Here is a 23,150-nt window from a genome sequence, read left to right on the forward strand (position 1 = left end):
GCGCGTAGCATAGGCTAAAATACTAATAAACACATAAAATTTTATAATCTAAAACTCATAATAAATAGTTTGACTACGCCGATTATCCGTCAGATTTGAGGTTAATCACGAGAAAAAATATAGATTAAGTTAATAAAAAATCAGAGAATCAATACCCGTGTGTGCGTAGCAAGGGCAAAAAAAACTAGTTGAAATAAAAGTAGTGTAACAATCAAGGAGAAAAGCAAAACGAAGTTCGTGTCGCCACCTAACATTATTACCACCACCACTACCACCAAATCTCTACCCACCCAACCAACATTACCAACCGTCTCTCTCTCTCTCCTTCTCTCTCACTGTTTCTCTCCCATATTTCTCTCAGAAACTAGGGTTTGAAAAATGAATAATTCACCACCACCGCCGTCTATACCAGATATCGACTCAATCTCAATCCAGATGTTCAACGACGACGACGACCAACACCTCCCCGCCGCGTCATCGTCTCTCTGGGACTGGACCGACTTTCTAGACTTCGATCAATTCACTTCCACTGCTGTACCGCCCAGTCTACCACCTCCGCCGCCGGCGATTGCGCCGGAACCTAAAAGCACCGATAAGGTCCGGAAGCGGGACCCACGACTAGTCTGTTCCAATTATTTAGCGGGTCGGGTGCCCTGTGCGTGTCCGGAGATGGATGCGAAGCTGGCGGAGATGGAGGAGGAAGAAGAGATTGGGCCGGGGAAGAAGAAGGCCCGGACTGTTCGGATTGGACCGGGCGGGTTTCGCTGTCAGGTTCCGGGTTGTGGTGTCGATATTAGTGAGCTGAAAGGGTATCATAAGAGGCATAAAGTGTGTTTAGGGTGTGCGAATGCGATTAGTGTGTTTATTGATGGGGAGAATAAGAGATACTGTCAACAGTGTGGCAAGTGAGTAGTAAAGACTGCTTCTTTCTTTAATTTGCTTACGTTTATTGAGATACTTGTGATTGAGTTTAAGCTTTGAAGCTTAACATAGTTGGTTATCAGTTATTAATTGTGAGCAATCGATATAAGCAAAGTTTAATAGGGATGCGGAGAACTGGATAAGCTTAGAAACTATATGTTTGTTGGATATAGTCTGTAAAGAAAAAAAATGATTTTGAAGTCCTGTAATGCTAATATGGCAATATGCATATATGGTGCCAATTGCAAATTGATATGGTTGGGTAAAAACTTCTGAATTTGGTAGAATTTCCTACCAATTTGCTTATTAAGCGAGACACAGAAATTGACTATTGAACATTCAATTTGCTTATTAGTTATTTTACTGAAAAGATATCATTTTTACATGATTACACGAGTCACATAGTGCATTACTCTATCTGTCCTTTCTTGACTGCAGTGTTACTTCTGTATACTGAATATTCCTGAATGTTTCTCTATATTCATTATGACCCTCTGGTTGCCTTACTTTAATAGGCACCTCTGTCAGTGTCAGTCCATGCTAAGTAGTTTCTCTATCAATTGGAGACAATGTGTTTCGTAACTGTGTGACATTTGAATTATATTAATACTTTAATACATTTTGTGCTGCATGAGGCTCATGCCTTGGTGTCTTGGATGTTTTGGGGTTAATTTGTTGTTGCTCTTCTGAAGTATTACACTACTGTATTCTGGTAGGTTCCACATTCTGTCGGACTTTGATGAAGGTAAGCGCAGTTGTAGACGGAAACTAGAGCGCCACAATAACAGACGCCGAAGAAAATCTACGGATTCCAAGGGCCTCACTGAAAGAGACACCCAACAGCTTTCATCAGCCGAAGATGCTGGTTTTGATGATGTCACTGCTGGAGGTATCAATTCTGTGAATGGTTCTACACTTTCAGTTCTCTTTACCTAACTAATCCGAAAATAAAAGGTTTAGCATAAGTGATCTCCGTCATTATTAGGATTCCATGTTTTTGGTAGAGGACAGCTTTTGGTTTTGGTTGATGTGATACTTGGTTGCTCTAGTATGGAATTCCTTAGCAAATTAAGCTGCTTGATTGTATAGTCTACTGTTAGTGATTTAGGAAGTTCTTTTTGCAAAGCAGTGTGCATGGTATTGTGAATTGTCCATTTAAAGTGATACTTCTTTGCTAGTGTAAGAGTTAAAAAGTGGCTTAATGGTGTATGTCACATGTGCAGTTTTCTTGAACAACCAGGAGGTAGAAAGGGAACCATTGGTTGATGTTGAAAGACCTACATCCTTACTCTGCTCAGCTCCAAGCTCTCAAAATATCCAGAGTGATAGCGGTGTATCACTTGCAGGCTCTGGTGAAACTCAAGGTGATGAGGAAAAAGAAAAGTGTAATCAGTCTCCATCCTATTACGAAAATAAAAATGTTTTCTCCTCTGTGGTAAGTGGCAGGGAAATGCAACTTCTTTTCTGTGTCATCTGTTATTTTGTTTTAGTGGACATTATTTCAGTGGATGATTCAATTTCTTCCCCGCAGTGTCCCACTGGCCGGATCTCCTTCAAGCTTTATGACTGGAATCCTGCTGAGTTCCCTCGACGACTTCGGCACCAAGTATTAAAGGATTATTATTGCAGTTTAGTATTGAAGGGGGAATAGGTCTCTATTTTGATTATTAATGCTTGGCTTTCAGTAACATCAGGTTAATTTTCTCTTGCAGATTTTTCAGTGGTTGGCCAACATGCCAGTTGAGTTGGAGGGATATGTCCGTCCCGGTTGTACAATCTTGACTGTCTTCGTAGCAATGCCAAACTCAATGTGGGTTAAGGTAATCTGTTCGCTCGATGCTTGATATATGAAAGAGAATAATTTGTGAGTTGTCTGTTGTTTTTATATCTTTTTCTATTGGCCTAGGTCTTTTCTGAGAAAAATGAGTGTGAACTGAAACATACTTTTTATGACTGATTCTTTGTGGCATTTGACTTGCACTTTAGAGTCAGGGAAACAATATTTGTTATATTTTCTTTTAAAAGCCATACACTGAAAATATGTTTCATTGGAATTTGATAGTTGGTGGTTAAGATAAAACCGATGAGTGATTTGAAAGTAATACATTACTTCCCCCGTTCCTTATTGTATGTCCTTCTTGATCAAAATATTTGTTCCTTTCAAACTGTCCTTAGAGCACTTTTTCATCATCATTATCAATGTAAGTTTTGTAGTTAAGCTTATTTTTCTGTTCAACTTGATTCTTGCGACTTAATTATAGTGTAAATTGCACCTGAGCAGGTATGTGGAGATCCTGTGGCTTCTTTACAGAGCCTTGTTGCGCCTGGAAGTATGCTTTTTGGAAAGGGTAGCTTTTATGTGTACCTAAACAATGTTATATTTCATGTTCTGAAAGGTAATTGCTATTGGAAGTGATTCTGCTTGTAAAATCATAGCTTTTTGTTTTTGCACGACAACCTCCTTTATCCTTTAAAAAAGAAAGTAGTATAAAAAAATTAAAAAGATATCTGTTTTCTGTCCAATCTGTTAGGATTTTTTTGTCAATTTAGAACCCTCCTTTCTAAAAGAGGAAAGTCTAGCTGGCATACTTCCAGAGCTCAGAATACCAATTTTATCTCCCTTACATTATATTTGGTCTCTTAATAAGTTTTCTCATTTACATGACTACTATATGCATATAATTGATGCGAAGTCTCCACTTTCAGGTTTAAATTTTACGTAAATGAACAATCAAGCGTTCAACGAAGCTGAAGTTGGGCAATTTTGTAAAAATGCTTTCTTTTCTTGGAGTTCACTGCCTCTATTATTAATCAATTCTTGTGCTCAAAAACCTGTGTTTTTATATTTGGATGTCTAATAGATACATCTATATACCTGTGATTGATTTGGGGATAAAAGTAAATTATTTGATTTTATATACTTTAATGTGTTTTAATGGAGTAATAACTGTGCAAATGTCTAGGCCCGGAACAATTTGTTGGTAGCCTTTGTCTTATCATGGATGGGGTTTTAATTTGTTTTCAGAATATTCTTTTAATTTGTTTATCTCCTTCGCTAGATTCTTTGAATGCTTGATTGTACATGCTTTATAACATGTTCTGAATTTATCATTGACACAGATGGAACATCTGTAGTGAAAGTCCGGGTGAAGAAAGCAGCTCCCAAGCTTCACTATGTTCATCCTACATGCTTTGAGGCTGGCAAGCCAATGGAATTACTTGTTTGTGGAAGTAATCTACTTCAACCCAAATTTCGGTATTACTCTTGCTGCATCATTATGAAAGAAATTGTATTTTACTTGAATACAAACATATGTGCTCGCAACATTTGTTCACCAGGGTTTGAACTTGGGGCTTAGAGTTCACAGTACTTTAATCAATGAGTAACAATGGATCTGGCTTACTTAGAAATTCAAGAATTAAGTGTGAACTAAATATTGATTTGCCAAGTAAATTAGTTCAACTATCTATCGTTTATTGAGGATGTATATCTAGCAGATTTAGTATTTTACGACTGAATATAGACATGCCTGTGAATATTGTTATGTGCTTTGTAAACCCACCCCCTATATGTCATCACCTACCTAGGGCCCACCCTCACCCCCACTCAATCCTCCCCGGGTCCGCTAGGGCCTCGCCAAGGCTCCTTACAGACCCTCACAGGCTCCAGACAGTCTTAAAGAGCCAAACCTTGGCCCCACCATGATCCCACTAGGCCCCGACCCGGCCCTACTAGGCCCCACTTAGACCCCGTCTAGGCCCATCTCGGGGTCCATCCCTGGTCCCAAAACCCGCATCATTCTACTTAATAGCATTGGTTTCTATTTAGTTTCTATTCTAGTAGTTTGTATTGGAGTAGGGCTGTAAATCGATACGGATTATCTGGTGTCTCGGCTCATATTCGGCTCGAAAATATGATACATGTATTGGAGTGGGGGTTTTGGGACCAGGGATAGACCCCGAGATGGGCCTAGACAAGGTCTAAGTTGGACAATGGTGGACCTAGGTTTTGGCTCTTAAGGGTGTTTGGAGCCAGTCTGTGCAGAGCCTTGGTGAGGCTCTTGCGGCCTAGGGATGGATTGGGCGAGGGTGGGCCCTCGGTGGGTGATGACATATAGGGATGGGTGATGACATATACGGGGTGGGTAATGTCGTTTAGGTATAGTTTTTTTGGTTTGTATTTTAGTTTTTATTTTAGTGGTTTGTATTTGAACAATTGCCTATGTGTGTGTGTGTGTGTCTATATATATATATATATATATATGGGTCGCGCTCAAGAGAGAACCAATGCTTAAAATAGAACCACTAAGGTTCCGCTGCAGAACCCTATATTTTTCATTGATTTTCAGGATCTAAATCTAAATACATGTTTTTTTCATCGTCGTGTGTGTTCAAAAGTAATTTCAAAATATAATACATAAATAAGACATTTGTTTCATGTGCAAAACTGCTGCAAGACCCTAACTAATACTATAAATAAGGTAGTGGTTCTAAGGGTTCTCTCCTAATGCTTCTCCCCATGTTTACCGATCTCAACTTTGTATCAGTTAAATTTTATTGAGTTGTCAACCGTTTCTTACATGTCATCACAACTAAATGAAAAGTTGTGAATTCTAGTATCTCAAATAATATATTCATATCTAAAAAAAGTTACTTACTATTTGTTTTTAATTTTATAATCATTTTTCTTTGATTTAATTTTTGAAAATATCAAGAATGGCAAAGCTCTTATATTTCTTCACGATACCACCCAGGAACAGAACTTTATCTACAATCTTATGGTCCATTATTTTATTTTTTTTCAGATTTTACTATTTTTTAAGTGTATTTTTTACTCATCTTCTAATTCAAAACTTACCAAAGTGATATTTATGTGATTGAAATGATTTTCTATTGAGATTGGTGAACAAAGTGTTATTTGGTCTCCACTTTAATGACCAATTTGAATCCTATATACGTGTTTGTACTGAAAATATGGTGAAAGGCTAAAACCAGTCATGATTTTGGATGAAAAGTTCATGAATATATTTCAGTTGGTTTATGTGAAATTTAATGCATTGTATATTTCCTACTCCACTGTCAGGTTTCTTGTATCTTTTTCTGGGAATTATCTTTCATGCGATGATGTTTCCTTTTCAACATTAAATGATGTTAAAGACGAGGACACGTCCAGTTCTCTTGACCACCAGTTGCTCAAAATTTGTGTTCCTCATACCGAATCAAATGTCTTTGGGCCTGCTTTCATTGAGGTAGGGTATAACATGTTTCTTGTAGCTAATATATGTTTATTACATACAGAATTATTAATCAATTTCCTTGCGTATGTGGGGTAAAAATTAGTACTCTCTCCATCCAACTCATTTCTATACAGTTTTTTCATTGCTTGGCATGCATTTAAGGCTTCTATAATGTATAGTTCTGTTACTTATTTTAAATTTTTTTGTTTCTGAGACTCTGAGTTATAACTTAAACATTATATTTTTTATTCAGAAGAAAAGGAATTTCAAAATAATTTATGTAACTATATTTTTGAAGTGCCTTTAAATGTGTGCCCAGCCCTCTGTCTCAAACGCATACAATCTGCTGGGACAGAGGGAGTAGCAAACTAGCATTGTAGCAGCATATGCTCTAACAAATAAAATATTCTTTAAGGAAATGAACTCATGTGGCACCCCCGTTAGCTTGTAGATTATGTTTTATACGATTTGTGTGCTTGTATTGTACTCTGCGTCAACTACATGAAGGTAGTCACTTTTTAAACTTTCATGAACAGATAGTTTGTCCAATTTCAGTGCACTTGTGAATTAGAGCGAATGGGTATTTTAGCGAAGTTATCGTATATTGAGTGGATAGTTCTAATTGCATCTCAGACCTTGTGGAACCTGTAGACCCCAAACTTCATTTGTTGTTTTTCTATCTAGTTGAGTTTAACTCGATTTCTTATGTTTTTCTATCTAGTTGAGTTTAACTCGATTTCTTATAGAAAGGAAGTATTTTTCAGGGGGGGGGGGGTGTTGTATGTGCTCGTGATGATGCTTCCATGTGGTTCTACGTTGTAGTCTGGAATTTTTTTCTCTTGTGACCCCACCCCCTAAACAAAAAAAAACCCACACATGACGTAGACCAAGGAATTAGTTAATTTGTATATATTATATATTTGTCTATGGTGGATTGTGTTTACATTTGGTTCTACGGTGTACTGTGGAATTATTTCTTCTTTTGCCCACACACATGATGTTGAACAAGGAATTAGTAAATTAATTTGTTTATTTTATATATTACTCACTCAGTCCTTTTAGGTTGTTAACATGTGGGAAAGAGGGTTTGGCACACATTTTAATGCTCCTGTACAATATAGTTTCATAAATTATTTTATTTTTTATTCATATAAAGGAAATTTTAAAATAAGTTTTGGAACTATATATTATGTTCGTCTTAAAATGCGTGTCAATTAATGGAAAAAACTGTTAAGAAATGGAAGGGACACATGGAGTATTAATTTATTATTTAGCAGTAAAATTAACGATAATTGATTAGTTGGTATAATTATATTTTGCAAGTATATTCAAGATTTTAAGAATTAGCTAATAGTAAAAGGATTTGTTTCCTTCTATCTAGGATTTAACTTAAGCTCTAAGTTTACTTGTTCTGCGAGTTAGGATATCCACTTAAGCAATTTATTTTTGGTTGAATTAAATATGGGATTTATTGTGTGTTTCTCGCCGATTCTCAGCCGTGATAGGTGTTTACCTCAGATTTAATTAATAATATTAATCTCTGGAAATAATAATGTTTCAATTGCTTACGTCGATCTCCTAACTTGGAGAACAAGTAAACTTGGAACTCAACTCAAATCCTGGATTAAGGAACAAATCTTCTGATTAGTAGCGAATTCCTATAATCATAAATATACCACCAACAAATCAATTTCAGTTAATTTATCTAGTTAATAATATGTATCAAATAAAAATTAGTTTATCAAATCCGTTTTCTGCATCAACACATTTATAACATACATTGTTTAAAATTAACTAACCTTGCTATACAAACAACTTTATTGCAGGTCGAGAATGAATCTGGCGTGTCGAACTTCATTCCCATACTCATTGGTGATCAACAGATATGCTCTGAAATGAATACTATACAGCATAAACTTGTTACATCTCTTCAGTTGAATGAATCTCAGTTGTTAGATGCAAGTTCCAGTTCTCCATGTGATGTTTCCATTTTAAGGCAGAAGTACTTCTCTCAGTTTATCCTAGATGTTGCATGGTTGCTAAAGGGGTCAGCTTTGGGAAATGAGCAACAATTCCTGAGTTCTTCTCAAATACAACGGTTTAATGGTTTATTAGAATTCCTCATTGACAATCAGTCTGTCGTCATATTGGAAAGAGTATCTTACTATGTGAAGATCATGGTGAACAATAGCTTGATTTCGGGTGTTAATGATGCTGACATTAAACTGTGTAAGAAGAATATTTGTCATGCTAATGCCAGGCTTACTCGGAAGTTTCAGGGCAAGGTAAACTATGCAGTGCCAGTTCTAAATTATGTTTCCCAAGGTGATTATTTGGAGGCAAGCTCTAAAATAGACTTGTTTACCTATGTTCCTGTTACGAATCAGGTTAGAAAATTTCGTTTGCAGTTCCATATGAGACCTTTCTGCCCTATTATCAGATATCATTTAAAGTAGAAGTGGGTCACACAACATACTTCTTTTTTTCATAATTGATTATCTACGAAATCCAGTTGTGCCCAAAAACTTTGATCAACAAGTACTCTGTGGGAGGCTAAAGACAAGTTAGGAGTCTTTAATAAAAATTAACAGAAAGGGGGGAAATATCTCTCCAGCTTTTTAGGTTGAGGGAAATAGTCTAGATTTTGACCCCATCACATGCATTGATAAGGATAAGGGTTGTATATAATTCTATCGAGGATGAAATGTCAGGGACAGTTGGCTGTCCTTATAGTTGTAAGTCCTTTGAGTAGGCTTTTGGACAGAAATGAAGTATCTGAACTTATATGTTGCTATGAAGATGGCTAATCCTGGGGAATATGCAGTCTGGTGACCTGGCCTTAGGATTGGATTTTATAGCTCCAGTTTACAAGGATAATGGAGAAACTTTAATATTTCGCTAACCAGAAAACTGATTATATATGAGTAAGAGAAAGCAAATCAAATACCTCTTAAGATAGGGAAGAGTGTTATATTCATTATCTGGCAAATAAGTAATTATCAAAATAAGGACTTATTGTTTATTAAAAATTTATATGTATGAGTCAAGTTCTATGGAGTACAAAAAATATTGGAGTATTGGAGTACAAAATTGATACAATATAATCTAGTCACTTTAATCTTATTTTTTTTGTTCTACAATATTTGTAAACATCCGATAACCTGCAGATTATGTTCTACAACATAAATATTGTAATCAAAAGATAAAACAGTGATTTTTATAAATCGTAGGACATTATGTTCTGCAATATAACTTATAAGCAGAACAACAATCTTAATGCTTGTTAAAGTTGAAAGATATTAATGATTAATTAACAATTATGTTTAGTACTACATATAAATGATAAATTATATATAAATTTGGGTAATCATAGATATTATTTATGATTAAACTAAAAAATTATTATTTGTACTCCAATACTCCAATGTTTTAATGTACTCCATAGAACTTAACTCTATATAATATATATATATATATTTTGAAATAAATATTAAGGAGAATAGTTCACATTCATTATTTAACCAAAATAAGTACTTATTTTCAGGAGCAAGTAGATATATACTTACCTTTTTTTTTCCAGAAATATGTTCAACAAAAATAGGTATTTATTTTCAGGAGAAAGTAGGTATATACTTACTTTTTTTTCTAGAAATAAGGACTTATTTCTGAAAGATAAGGTAAGCCAAACACTCAGTATGGCACAATACCTGAGGATTAATATAAGAATTATACATGTTAAGGTATGGATGAGTGTTGAATGATTAGTTCTAGCCTTAAACCCATGCGAAGCACGGGCGAGTATATGGTTAGAAATTTATTATTTATAATTTAATTTTTAACATCATTTATTTGTGTTTTAGTATTGTTGGATTCCCATAATTGTTTTGCATTAGGAATTCTATGATCACGAATTGAAGTTTGATTAAAATTAAAATTAATCGACTAATTAAATGTTCTCTTAGAAATTTAGCTTTTACAATGTTTTTTATATTATAAATCGGTAGTATAAACAATAAACATTTATATTATCTATATATAAATTTCTTCAAATATTAGTATGTGACAATATGTTTTTAATTAATTTTACATCATATTTTTCATATTTCATATTTTTCATTTATAAGGAAAAGATTATTATTTATTTTGTATTGGCTTCGTGGAGTAGAGAACGTTGGAGTCAAAAAGGGTTACATGATGGATCATGTTTTGTCTTGTAGTGGAACACATTAGAGTTAAAAAGAGTATATGATGGTTTGTGTTTGTTTTCGAGTAAGAACACGTTATAATTAAGAAGAGACATGTTGGTCTGTCTCTCATTGTTTATATTTGTTTTTTAAAAAAGATAGAGAAAAGGTTACTTTAGGAATGACCAAAAATATGTAACCAAACTTTAGTGCTACAAATTATTCCTATGTTCACTTATTATAGTATAGTATAGATGACAAAATACCCGAGGATTAAGTTCTTAGAAAAAAAGACTTGAAGGAATATAACAGTAGGACTGTAGTTTTCAATCAGTAGTTATAAAATTTTTTGCAAAACACTGCAAAAGGGAAGTAGGCACTTAACATTAAATTGTTTATGAACTCAAGTGATTTACCAGAGATATCTTAGTAATTTCTCTTTGAAGTTTCGTTTAGTAAATATCAGTATCTCTGTTAATATCTGGATGAGGCAAGTATATGTCAGACTGAATTCTTTCTACAATTATTTCATGGTCTTGTTTACCTGAACAAGCAAGTTCATCATTTAATGATAGTAAATGAAAGCATGAATTAATTTTAGGAGCATAAATAGTGATAGTTACCTGAATTGTCTAATACAAATCAGATGTGCGTCGGATGCAATTAGCAAGAAAGACATGGAGTTGGTTATAACTATCAAAAGATGCATCACATGCCCATTGGATGTCTTTATTGTAAATCTAAGCTGAAATAAGGTGTCCAGTCCAGAAAATCTTTTCCCGATATCCATAAAGGGACAAAAAAAGGCAGATAGAGAATTGTAGGATTGGTACGAGTCATTGTCATGCACGTGTTAAGATGTGATGGACATATATAATTTATTTACCTTCACAATCCCATTTTAAGAGTAATATCTAAAGATAAGTTGCATCTTTTATTAAATATGTACGCTTCCACTGTTGCAGGATATTATAATGGAGGAAAACATGTTTCGCAGTGTAATGGCTTCCACATATCCTGACAGGACAGAAACTGCTCCACTGTTAAATACGGAGGTTTTAATGAGTGTTAACAATTCGAAAAAGCAGCACGGGATTTCTTCCAGTCTCGTGATTACAAATACAGTTTTGCCCCCTCGTCCTCTAATTTTTCTAGTTTCTTCTGTTGCTGTTTGTTTTGGAATTTGTGCCATAGTTTTTCACCCTCAGAAGGTTAGTCAAATAGCAGTAACCATTCGGAGGTGTTTGTTCGACCACTCCTAATGTACTCATCTTATACACAAACCAAGGTTTCCTTATAGACACATTGTAAAAATGACCATTACAGTGTTATAGATGGGTATTAGGAAATGTTAATACACTTATGTTGATTGAGGCTGTGAGTTTGCTGTAACAAGGTCTGGTGGGTATCAAAGGCATGACGTCAATAAGTTGGAAGAAGGAAGCTTGATGATAATAAAAGATGCAGTTTCTTTCTAGTCGTCTGTGCCATCTCTGTCAAGTCTTGGTTAATTTCTTTTGTACCTTTGTAAAATCTAATTATGTGGGTGTATGAATAGGAGATTACATAATGTATTTTAGCAACAGCGTTTTTGTGCCTTGGCTAGATGTTTTAACTGGTCGAATGGTTGGTTTTTGATCACTTGCTGTATATGGGTGAAGGAATAAAGGAATTTCAGTTGGGTTGAATGGTTGATTTTTTAGATTAGAATTATTGTCCCTGTTTTGGCAAAATTAGAGGTTTTATCGCTGAATCCGCTAACATTAGTGTTTGGTTGTTAGCGGAGTAAAATTGAGGATGGGTTTCAAAAAGTTAATTTTTTTTTATTTATTTTTGTCGTCGAGGTCTATATAAATGAGTTGTATTTCAAGATATCTCGTAGCTGCTACAAGGAATTTCATTTATGAGAAAAGTGCACTATGTGTACTTGTACTTTCCTCGTTCCAGCATTTTCAATACTGTATTTTCATATCCTACAGATGAAATATCGCACTTCAGAATTTTCAGCAGTTAGTGTACTACCGTCAAATAAAACATGACGGCGTGAGATTTAAATTGTAATCAGTCTTTAATCCAGCTTCCATGATATATTTAAATACACAAGTATCAAATTAAGAGTAAATCTTTAATAATTTATAAATTGAAATAAACAGACCAATTAATCAAAGTACCACAACACACCCACCGACCTCCATCTTGCTAAATTTCTGATGGATTGAAGGGGGGAAGTGAGTTAAGGTCGGGAGGTGGCCGGAGTAGCGAAACGCCGCCATGAATGTGATGTCCGGCGGCGGAGGTGGTTTCACTACTGTTGCAGCGGCGCCGGAGGAAGAATGAAGATGAGAGATTTTTGTTGGGGGCTGTGTAAATTGCATTCGCGTGTATGGTTTGTGTGTGTAGGTCGGAGAAACGAAACGTCACCACCTCCAACGGTGGTGACGCGGCAGCGAGGGAGAGAGGCGGTAAGAACTGGAGAGAGGGAGAGACGAGGCTGGAGAGAAGCTAGAGAGAAGGAAGGGATGAACGAAGGAGAAGAAAGAGAGAAGTAAGGGGGAGGTCGCCGGATTTTGGCCGGAAAATGGGGTAGAGGCTGAGTTTCTCAAATCCGTCTTGGTGGATGTACAGATCAGGCCTCTACGAGTCTATCCATGATGGATATGTAAGCATCGGGTGTTGCCGGAATTTGGCCGGACAGTGGTGGCCACTGGTCATTGAAGGTGAAGCTTGGTGAGGAAGATGGTGAAGGAAGGAGATGAGGGTGAATATCTCACAAATAAGTTAATGAATAATTAAAAGAAATAGTAAAAGAGAGATAATAAAATGTTAAAATATAGTATATATAAAAGCTGTTGAGAAACTGATTAACCATATTAATTACAATTTAATCTAACGCCGTCACGCTTTATTTAACGGTAGTACACTAACTGCTGAACATTTTAAAGTGCTGTATTTCATCTGTAAGATATGGAAGTACAGTATTGAAAATGCTGGAACGATTAAAGTGCAGGTACACATAGTGCACTTTTCTCTTCATTTATTCAAAAAAGATTATCATGATATGCAAAGATATCTCCGGACGTTGAGATAATAATACTTTAATATCTAATAGAAAAAAACTCATTGAAATCTCTATTAAGAATCTTGTGAAAAACAAACGAAATAAGAGTTTATATATAAAATTATATACACTATAAAACTTGTAAAGGATGATATATCCAATAATAAATCATTTTTAAAAGTGTGTAAATATACATGCTGAAGTAGAAAAATATACATCTATCGCAAATTTGAAAAACTACTTTGAGGAATCGCAAATTTGAAAAGGAAATGATCAATGCAAGTGGGAATTTAAAAGGAAATGAATATTAAAACAATTTTTATATAATTTTTTGTACTTGTGTTAATATTTTACGTTTCTTTATATTAAGTTATTTTGACGTACTTTTTGATTTCACATTATACTATTATAATAATAACTACATTTATTTTAGATTTAGCATTGGATTAAGTTTTATTTTGAATGCAAATATTATTATATTATATTTTAATATATACATCAAAAAATAGAATATCACTTAAACTGAGATACATGTTGCGTCTAAATAACATTTGGAGCTGGGTGACAACTTTGTGGATGTGAACTGGTTATCTTCGCAACTGGAGTATATCAAACAACTAACAAGTAGTTGTAACTTTTGAAATGGCGAGAAGCGATATGTAGACAAAACAAAAGCAGCAACTTGCAAGCAGTTGCAGCGTGGAAATGGTAATTTTTAAAGTGAAAACCAAAGATTCAGCTACTCCGATGTGATCCATATACAGCTTTGATGTTTTTGTGTTGATTGTTTCTTATTTGTCGGCTCAATAATAAAACGTAGATTCGATTTGTACATATATAGAGTATCGTTTAACATGCATGCCCTGTTACATTCAGCGGATCTAATAACAAATAATGCCTTGGTTTTTGTTTTCCAAGTTGTGGGTAAACTGTAACTGTAGTTGATATTTTGATCTGGGATTTATATTGCTCACATTTCTACTTGAGGTTTTTTGTTGAAATATCATGCTGAGAATTTATTAAGTAATTTAATTGTTAAATTATTAGTGATCGTAATTCACATAGTGTGTATATGACCTTGATTCATGACTGTTTGTATATTATATATGGATGATTATCAAAATATAAGGTCCTGTTCATTTTGATATAATGAAATGGGGGGAGAATGCAGAAAAATGTGTACAGTATAATTGGATTTACGTTGTGCAATCCTCCACAACAAAAACCATATAAAAAACCTGTTTTTTAGTTTACAATATTGTGGTTGATATGAAACCAAATATTTGACAAAAAAAAAAAAACAAATCTTTAGCCGGTATAGTAAAATTATTACCAAATCGCAGAATCTTCAATTTTACTGAAAATATAGAGATGGTAAAAAAAAAAAAAAAAAGCAAAGGAGGAATCAAATAGATTAAAAAAGAAGACGATGAAATGAAAAAAATTCTGTCGATTAGATAACACGTCAGTGACAGCTTTCGACCCACATGAGTCCTCATGTTGTACTGAACAGACATCTTAATCATTTACATGAGACAATAACAGTACAGTTGCATTTTTGTTAGAAAAATACATTTCAAAGAGCCACTACAATTTCCTAGGTTGTCTGCATGGCCATCACATATTTGACATGTGTATTTATATAGCTAAAACCCTCCATAGATTTCATTCTTTCTATCAGTATTTTCACCATCTTTCTCTCGCAAGTTTCAAACCCTCCATTAATTTCATTCTTTGTATCAGTATTTTCACACCTCTCTCTCTCTCTTCCCCACTGTCTCTCTCACACACATTCACAGAGATGGCCATTACTAATACTAGAGACATTGAGAATTGTGCAAGTAAAGGACCTCAAGATTTGGAAGAGCCATTTATCGAGCATACCAACAAGGTGGTGGTGATTTCTGAAGACGAGGAAACTAGTGAAACCAATGTGTCAGTTGGGATGGTCCTGTTCAGTACTTGTGTTGCTGTTTGTGGATCTTTTGAGTTTGGCTCATGTGTGAGTATTCACATTTCAAACGCGCGTGCGCGTGCGCACACACACACTAGATTGGAGATCAAGGTTAGTGTCTAAGTAAAACTGAAAAAGGGTTCCTCAGCTCAATTTTGTTTTGTAAATTGTTGCAGGTGGGATACTCAGCTCCTGCTCAATCTGCTATAAGAGAAGATTTGAATTTAACATTAGCTCAGGTTAATTTTGCCCCTTCTTAGTATTGTATTTATATGTATTCTACTCACTCTGTGATAATACAGAACTAAGATGTATGTGTTGCTACCATTTTTCAGTATTCCATGTTTGGCTCCATTGTGACCATTGGTGCTATGATTGGTGCAATTACCAGTGGCAGAATTGCAGACTCCATTGGTCGAAAAGGGGTATGAGTCATTTGTAATCACCCTATTTCTTAATCCAATTAGTTGATTCATAAATTTTCCAATATCCCCTGATTTTATGAAAAATAACTAAAATTGAATCTCGATATGCTAATTTTGTTAAACAGGCTATGAGAATGTCAGCTGCTTTCTGTATTGCTGGGTGGCTTGCAGTTTACTTGTCCATGGTATATACCTACTTATTATTCTGTTCTGATCGAAAAGGAAATGAGGAGATATGACTCTTTGTATTAATTTATACAGGAAGCTTTGTTACTTGACATCGGTAGATTCTTGACAGGATATGGCATTGGAGTTTTTTCTTTTGTGGTAATATAACTTATATCTCAAGTACTAGCCAAGTCTGCTACTTTTATTATTTCAATTTATCCTAATGAATTATAAATTTGAATTTTTTAGGTGCCAGTGTTCATAGCAGAAATAGCGCCTAAGAATCTCCGTGGAGGGCTCACTACTCTAAATCAGGTCATTAGAATTAAAAGGATTGTTGTTATGCTATGTTGTATCATCTGGTTGCTATTTGAGACATTGGCATATGCATGATTTAATTATTCTGCAGTTAATGATTGTAATTGGTGCTTCTCTTGCGTTCTTAATGGGAACAATGCTATCGTGGCGAAACCTGGCTATAACAGGTAACTTTTCAGCTTACTCCCACCAGATGTAGGTGTGTCTATGTTACATATTTAGACGGCCAAAAATGATTGATAATTGAATTTAATTTTAAATGAAGGACTTGTTCCCTGCATTGCCCTTCTAGTTGGTTTATTTTTTATTCCGGAATCCCCCAGATGGCTGGTAAGTCTTGAATATCAGAAATAAAAGGCTTATGCCATGGGAAAATGTTACTTATGCTATTCTGTTATTGGATTTCACAGGCGAAAGTAGGGCTTGAAAAAGAATTTGAAGTTGCTCTACGTAGGCTTCGTGGCAAAGATGCAGATGTTTCAGCAGAAGCTGCAGAAATTAAGGCAAGTTTCCTTACTGCACGGACATCCTGTTGTCTAAATTTTATCAATTTATAGCTGCCTTGATAAAATTTGACTTGCTTGTGCTTGAATAGGCTTATATCGAAAGCCTCAAGGATCAATCTGATGCTAAAATACTAGACCTGTTCGATAGCAAATACATACGTTCTGTGACTGTAAGCAGCATAAGAACTTTGTGTTTTAAGTGTTAGTAGATTTTAAATTATATAGAAGGAGAAGTGCTTTGCAAATTTAGCATACCCATTGACTGTGGTGTTCAGATTGCTGTTGGACTGATGGTATTCCAACAAATAGGAGGAATAAATGGAGTGGGTTTTTATGCTAGTGAGACTTTCGTAGCAGCTGGTAAGTTAACAAGAGCTAGTTGATCATATGTACAGAACTTGTTAATAATAGATCAAATGTAAAATGCAGGAATGTCTTCAGGCAATACTGGAACAATAGCTTATGCATTAATTCAGGTTTGCAAAGTACCTCTATTTCTTGATGAATTAGAGAAACAAATAGAGGGGAACTTGTTATTTTACTTGGATACTTTTTCCTATCTATAAGGCCAATTACACATATACAATAGCACATATTTTGACATTAAAATGAGCCCACAAGAATAGTGCAGCTGCTCCTTTGGTATACAAGCCGATCTCAATTTGGTTAATATGTCCAAACAGGTTCCAATAACTATTGTAGGAGCATTGTTGATGGATAGATCCGGAAGAAGGCCACTTCTTATGGTGTGTCAGCAGTTCTTTTTGTTTATGCAATTCACTTAACGCAGCAATGTTACCAAGTAACCCTTTTGTGCAATGAAGTAAACCATATAAATTTGGATTTTCTTGCTCAGGTGTCCGCAACCGGGACATTTCTGGGAAGCTTTCTAACTGGGACAGCTTTTCTCCTTGAGGTATATTTCAAACGCTACAAGATCGTACATGTTCCTTTGCCAGAAACAACAGGCTTATCTTGTTCCATATTTTGGTAAATAGGGGCAAACACTTTTGCTTGACTGGGTTCCCACTTTAGCAGTTTCTGGTGTACTGGTAAGTTGAATACTCTTTCTTACTTGCTTTTTAATGCTAAAGTGATGGCGTGAAAACATCAGTCACCTCTAACATATTGCCTCGTATTATCAGATTTATATTGCATCATTTTCAATTGGAATGGGAGCAGTACCTTGGGTGATAATGTCTGAGGTAATGTTGTTACCAAGCCTTAGAGTTGTGACACATGAAATTAATCGTGCATGTTAACTTGCTTCACTGGCTGCAGATCTTTCCTATACACATTAAGGGTATTGCTGGTAGCCTTGTTGTGCTCGTAAACTGGCTAGGCGCTTGGGCAGTTTCATATACTTTCAACTTTCTCATGAGCTGGAGTAGCACAGGTATTAAAGAATCCAAACCAGATGCACACATATCATGTACATGTGTGGCTGAGATATATGGGCATTATGTATTTCTTCATCGATACCAAATGTTTTAATAAATATATTTTGTTGCAGGCACCTTCTTTGTGTTCTCCGGATCATGTGCTCTCACAGTACTGTTTGTGGCAAAGGTAGTTCCAGAAACAAAGGGGAAAACGCTTGAGGAAATTCAGTCCTCCATCAACTCATAGTTTTATGAGCAAAAAAGGTAGTGTCCAAGAAGATTCCTGAGGAACTTGGAAATTCAATAACTATGTTTAGAAGATGGAAAAATCCAAGACAAGTGCATAAAGATCAAGCAGATAAAGCTGGATGTTCTTTCTTTACATTTTTGTAAGACCTCAGAGGCAGGGATGATCTGTGCAAGGGGAAAAAATAAAATTAATATAGCAATATATTCAGTTCAGATTACTCGTTTCTACCAACTTCTGCACCATTAAGATTATACGCCATGGAGACTTTATTTCTTTATCTTACTACAATGGTTGAGATTGCACTGTGATACATAATACATCCCTGGCTTGAATAGTGAGAAAATGCAAAAAGAAATTTTTATGATGGAATTATAAAGAATGCGAGGAATAAGGAGAGAAATATTTGTTTTATGTTTTCATTGTAGTTTGTGATGTATAAAATTATATATATATATATATATATATATATATATATATATATATATATATATATATATATATTTCCTCTAGTTTCTTGCAAATATAAATATCAATGTCAATCGTCCCATTATCTTCGTATCTTTCAAGTAGGTTATTACCTATTAGAATTACTTTCATTCACTTTTTTTAAAAAAATAAGGACTTGTTTTTTCATATAAGTGGTTGACAAACATGACCAATATTATGTCAAGTGACAGATAGGCGTGACAAGCTTCTATTCTGTTCACTACCTGAAATATAGGCATAACAAGCTTCTAATCTCTTCACTCTAAACATATATGCTCACATAATATCATAGTGAGTCAGTTACATTCTCCCTAGGTTATCATTCTCTCTCGCTCTTGTGGAATTCATAGTCTACTGTATATAGTTTTGTTGATGTGGAAAGTGAAGGTTTTATCAATGGAGATCATTGTATTGAGTTCATGGAGATTACGTTTGTTTGTCTTGAGTTCATATCAGTAAGGTTAATGTTTTGTCACAATTTCGTGGCTCTGTTTTATCTTCTTAAACTTGCTGTTAAGTGAAAATCTTGGTGAGAATCAACACAACTTTCTTTTCCATTGCTTGGATACGAGAAACAAAGTAGTCGTCGTTGTTTGTTTTCGTCCAGGCAATCCTGGTAACATCAACTGGCTGGGCAAATGCAGAAACAGTCGATGTCGTTTATGATTTGCTGCATATGATGACATTCCTGTCGGCATGTGGGAATTCTTTGATTTCAATCAGTCTGTTTCGCCTGACAGCAGCGTCGGGACAAGTCTGTTTCACCGGAATCAACAGCTGATTGATTAATATTCTAATGCAGGACATATAACCGTAAAAAAAAAGGAGACGGGGAATGTTATCAATGTTCCTTCCAACAAATATGCAGAAAAGAACGTGTTTCTTGACCCTCTGGCTGCAAAAACAGTGTTTGAATCCGAGCTTTACTTTTACCCTCATTCCCCTCGATGTCCAGCATCAAGAAATATTCACAAAGATCGTTGAAGAGCTGCGCTATACAAGAAAGCTGCCCAAGGCTTTGTTTTCCTGGCGCCTACTATTAGCATTACAAAGCTTGCAACTAAAGAATCATAGATATCAACACATGGTACTAATAATTACTTATATACCTCAATTTTTCACAGCTTCCATAATTCTATCTTTTACCAAAAAATTGTCTTGGTAGGAAACATTCCTAGGGGAAATTCTTGGTACAGTTGTCTTGGCTAGTGATAACTCAAGATTAGAATCTGAATTCTAATTCAATCCTATTACAGTTTTAGCAACTGCAGATGTGTCTGAAGATGAATAGCTGTATATTGATGAGAAACAGGGCATATTAGTCAAAGTCTTAGCAAATTTGGAATCTTCGGGATATTATGAACTCTTTGCAAATCTACTTGGTGATGAGAAACAGTCAGCATGTTGGAAGCTTTGAGGAGCAGAGAAGTATTTAGAGTAGGTTAACAAAATGAACTCATATCGATCACACGATTAGTAAAACATTGTTTGCTTGAAGGCGGCCAAGGTTGTGACGCTATAAGGTCTCCCTCGAGCAATAACTAACTACATCCACGTATTGCCATTAGTTTGTGCTTCCCCACAAATTTGTAATTATCAAAGAAAGGCTTGGTAATTTATCTACATTGCCTATCTATTTCTAAGTACTTAGTCTTTCTCAGATAATTATAGAACTGGTGAAACAGTTATTAAAAAAATTAATAATAAAGACACGCACTCGCACATCAGAAGATTTTGAACCAACACAAATCAGACTTTTAAGAATGAAAATTGTGCATGCAATTAAATTCATAAGTAGGCATCCACTCCTTTACTTACAATGTGCTTCTTAACACAGCATAAGACCATCGATATATGCTAGAATTAGACAAATTAAGCATCATAATATTCCTCGAACGAAAATCGAAGAAAAAGTCAAGAGAGGAAGAGAAAGGGTAAAAATCTGAAGAAGGCTACACAGTCGAAGGTAATCACATTTCAGTTACCGCAACTTTAATACTCGAGCATAGGAACTGCACCACCAGCTTCCACAATCTGTTGCTCCAACTGTAATTGAAAATTTGAAAGAAATTCCTTCTCAGAAATGTAATGTATGACCTTATCCAAAATTATTCAATATGCATGAAACTGAATATCAAGGCAACCCGAGCTACTAATGGCCGAAAACAATTCTGGCTGACATTAACCAATGGAATTGCCACAGCAACACTCTAGTTGCGATGAATCACAGAAACCCTCAGAATTAGAATCCGAGCTGGTACATGATTATAAACAGCTCACCTGGAACAAATTCTGAAGCTTATCCTTCACAAGTGAGTACTCCTGCTTAAGTTGTAGCAGACAACTCATGCATCTATATGTCAATACATTTGTATCTTTGTTAGTAAGCCGATTCAGATTTTGTGTTAAAATGAAGGACTGATCAATATTGATATTTCTTATTATTAATAAGAGATTGGGAACAAATTACTCACGCTTCAGTGTTCTGTTCTTCGCAGAAGCTGCGAAAAGCAATGCAGACATTTCTGACTCGCTGAGCACCAATACTGCAACCAACTTATAAGATAAGAACATCTTCCTAACTACCAAAGAAATTCCTTACAAGAGTAATTTAACAACATTAGCGTCTTTAAGTAAATATACTACCTTCTGAATATAGGAAACTCAAGTTTGATCGTAAACATGCTATTCTAAAATCTAAACTTCAAATGAACTTGTGATTAGAAGTCAGAAATGCTTTTTTTCTTTTCTAACTTGATAAATATGTTTAAATTGTGCAAGGGTCAGTTAGTGATTTCATGACTATATGAAATAATTTAAATCAGTGTACATGTTAAAGCAAGCCTGACTCGAAATATATACCTGGAACTGCTACCCTTAAACTGATGAACATAAGCATCCACCTTCTTGAAATCCACAATATGCTGACCTCTGGTACAAAGATATGTATTAGAATATTATTATTAACAAAAAACTGTGTATCAGTGTATGTGTGTGTGAGAGAGAGAGGGAGAGAGAGACGGAGGGGGGAGGGAGGGAGAGAGAGGGACAGAGAGGGAGAGATAGAGAGAGAGGGACAGAGAGGGAGAGGGAGAGAGAGAGAGAGAGAGAGAGAGAGAGAGAGAGCTAACACAGCTATGGTGAGATCATTGAGGAGCTTTTCAGAATCTTCAAAGAAGAGAGAGACCACTTCAAGCACAAAATCAGGGTTGCTCTCATCTTGCAGTTGTTGAAGTTGGGCGAACTGACCATCCAACAGCCCCTTACAAGTCATAACCAACCAAATAAAAATATCAAAACTCACTCCAACCAAAAACAAAGAAGCTAACACCACAAATCAAGAACACAACACATCCACATACTTACCTGGTTAAACAATGATGCAGTGTATTCAAGAAACCTCCTCTGCAACTGACCCACCTCCATTTTGAAACCTCTCTGATTCTTGAGGATAGAGATGACAGAAAGAACTCTGCTGAAAGCTTAGCTAATGAATATATAATTGGCAGATACTACTATACCAAGTGGGAAGAATAAGTAATAATTGCAGCACAACCAAGGGCTGAAAAGGATGAGGTGAAATGAATGTGGAAAACACAGAGGGAAATGGCAAATCCAAAAGTGTGGCAAAATCCAAAGGTGTTCGAGTATTGATGCTTCTTTCTCTTTTTCCTCTGGATATGTGTTTGTTTTAGAGCTGTAAACGAACCGAACTGTTCCGTAAGTTCGCTCGGTTCGGTTCGTGTTCGAGTTCGGTAAGCTCGTCCGGTAAGCTTACCGAACACGAGTTCGAACAATATTTTCCGTCCGATAAGCTTAACGAACCGAACCGAACTTTTAGGGTGCTCGGTTCGTGTTCGGTTCGTTAAGCTCGTGTTCGATTCGAGTTCGAGAAGTTCGTGTTCATTCGACAATAAATAAAAATATTTATAATATTATATGTAAATATAATATATAATATCCATAATTTAGGTATTAATTTTATTTTATAATTGTAAAATTATTTAAAATTGATATTGTATATGTTGTAAATATATAAATAAAATATTTGGGTTAATTTTTTTCATTAAATTAATTAAAAAATAACCTAAATATTATTTAAAAATATACATTGTTCGCGAACTGTTCGTGTTCGGTTCGTGTTCGGTTTGGTTCGACATGTTCGCGAACTGTTCGTGTTCGGTTCGGTTCGTTACCGAACCGAGTTCGGTCATGAAATTTTGTTCGATAAAATTATCGAACATTGTTCGGTTCGTTAAGA

The 23,150-nt window shown here is 35.3% G+C and overlaps 4 protein-coding genes across 5 annotated transcripts; 3 read left to right on the forward strand and 1 right to left on the reverse strand.

The window, feature by feature from the left end:
- Positions 1–206: 206 nt before the first annotated feature.
- On the forward strand, positions 207–12,030 carry LOC108196382 (squamosa promoter-binding-like protein 7). Of its 2 annotated transcripts, none has more exons than XM_064081126.1 (10): positions 207–905; positions 1,638–1,810; positions 2,145–2,356; positions 2,453–2,527; positions 2,634–2,741; positions 3,203–3,317; positions 4,042–4,177; positions 6,005–6,170; positions 7,985–8,545; positions 11,308–12,030. In XM_064081126.1, exons 1-10 carry the CDS (start codon positions 379–381, stop codon positions 11,602–11,604), a joined length of 2,370 nt encoding a protein of 789 aa, XP_063937196.1. In that variant the 5' UTR covers positions 207–378; the 3' UTR covers positions 11,605–12,030. The 2 variants fall into 2 exon arrangements, with proteins under 2 accessions (XP_063937196.1, XP_017219134.1); XM_017363645.2 differs by having other exon boundaries at positions 214–905; positions 7,985–8,443.
- A 2,965-nt stretch (positions 12,031–14,995) lies between these two features.
- LOC108195244 (sugar transporter ERD6-like 16) lies at positions 14,996–18,772 on the forward strand. Its single transcript, XM_017362200.2, has 18 exons — positions 14,996–15,402; positions 15,531–15,593; positions 15,690–15,779; positions 15,905–15,964; positions 16,041–16,106; positions 16,197–16,262; positions 16,357–16,432; positions 16,531–16,595; positions 16,676–16,768; positions 16,861–16,941; positions 17,047–17,131; positions 17,201–17,247; positions 17,455–17,517; positions 17,628–17,687; positions 17,770–17,823; positions 17,917–17,976; positions 18,053–18,167; positions 18,285–18,772. Exons 1-18 carry the CDS (start codon positions 15,031–15,033, stop codon positions 18,398–18,400), a joined length of 1,632 nt encoding a protein of 543 aa, XP_017217689.1. The 5' UTR covers positions 14,996–15,030; the 3' UTR covers positions 18,401–18,772.
- Positions 18,773–19,308: 536 nt separating this feature from the next.
- On the forward strand, positions 19,309–20,459 carry LOC108194352 (nucleoside hydrolase 4). The gene is given in 7 exon segments (XM_064081315.1): positions 19,309–19,344; positions 19,473–19,563; positions 19,566–19,643; positions 19,692–19,813; positions 19,815–19,976; positions 20,181–20,290; positions 20,292–20,459. Coding segments are annotated over 7 exon segments (633 nt in total). The 3' UTR covers positions 20,326–20,459.
- Positions 20,460–20,644: 185 nt separating this feature from the next.
- On the reverse strand, positions 20,645–22,551 carry LOC108193869 (histidine-containing phosphotransfer protein 1). The gene is made up of 6 exons (XM_017360707.2): positions 22,256–22,551; positions 22,021–22,151; positions 21,752–21,820; positions 21,364–21,435; positions 21,170–21,242; positions 20,645–20,935 (listed from the first exon to the last, which is right to left on the reverse strand). Exons 1-6 carry the CDS (start codon positions 22,313–22,315, stop codon positions 20,882–20,884), a joined length of 459 nt encoding a protein of 152 aa, XP_017216196.1. The 5' UTR covers positions 22,316–22,551; the 3' UTR covers positions 20,645–20,881.
- Positions 22,552–23,150: the final 599 nt, after the last annotated feature.

Source organism: Daucus carota, chromosome 7 (assembly GCF_001625215.2).
Source record: "Daucus carota subsp. sativus chromosome 7, DH1 v3.0, whole genome shotgun sequence".
Lineage (NCBI taxonomy): Eukaryota > Viridiplantae > Streptophyta > Magnoliopsida > Apiales > Apiaceae > Daucus > Daucus carota.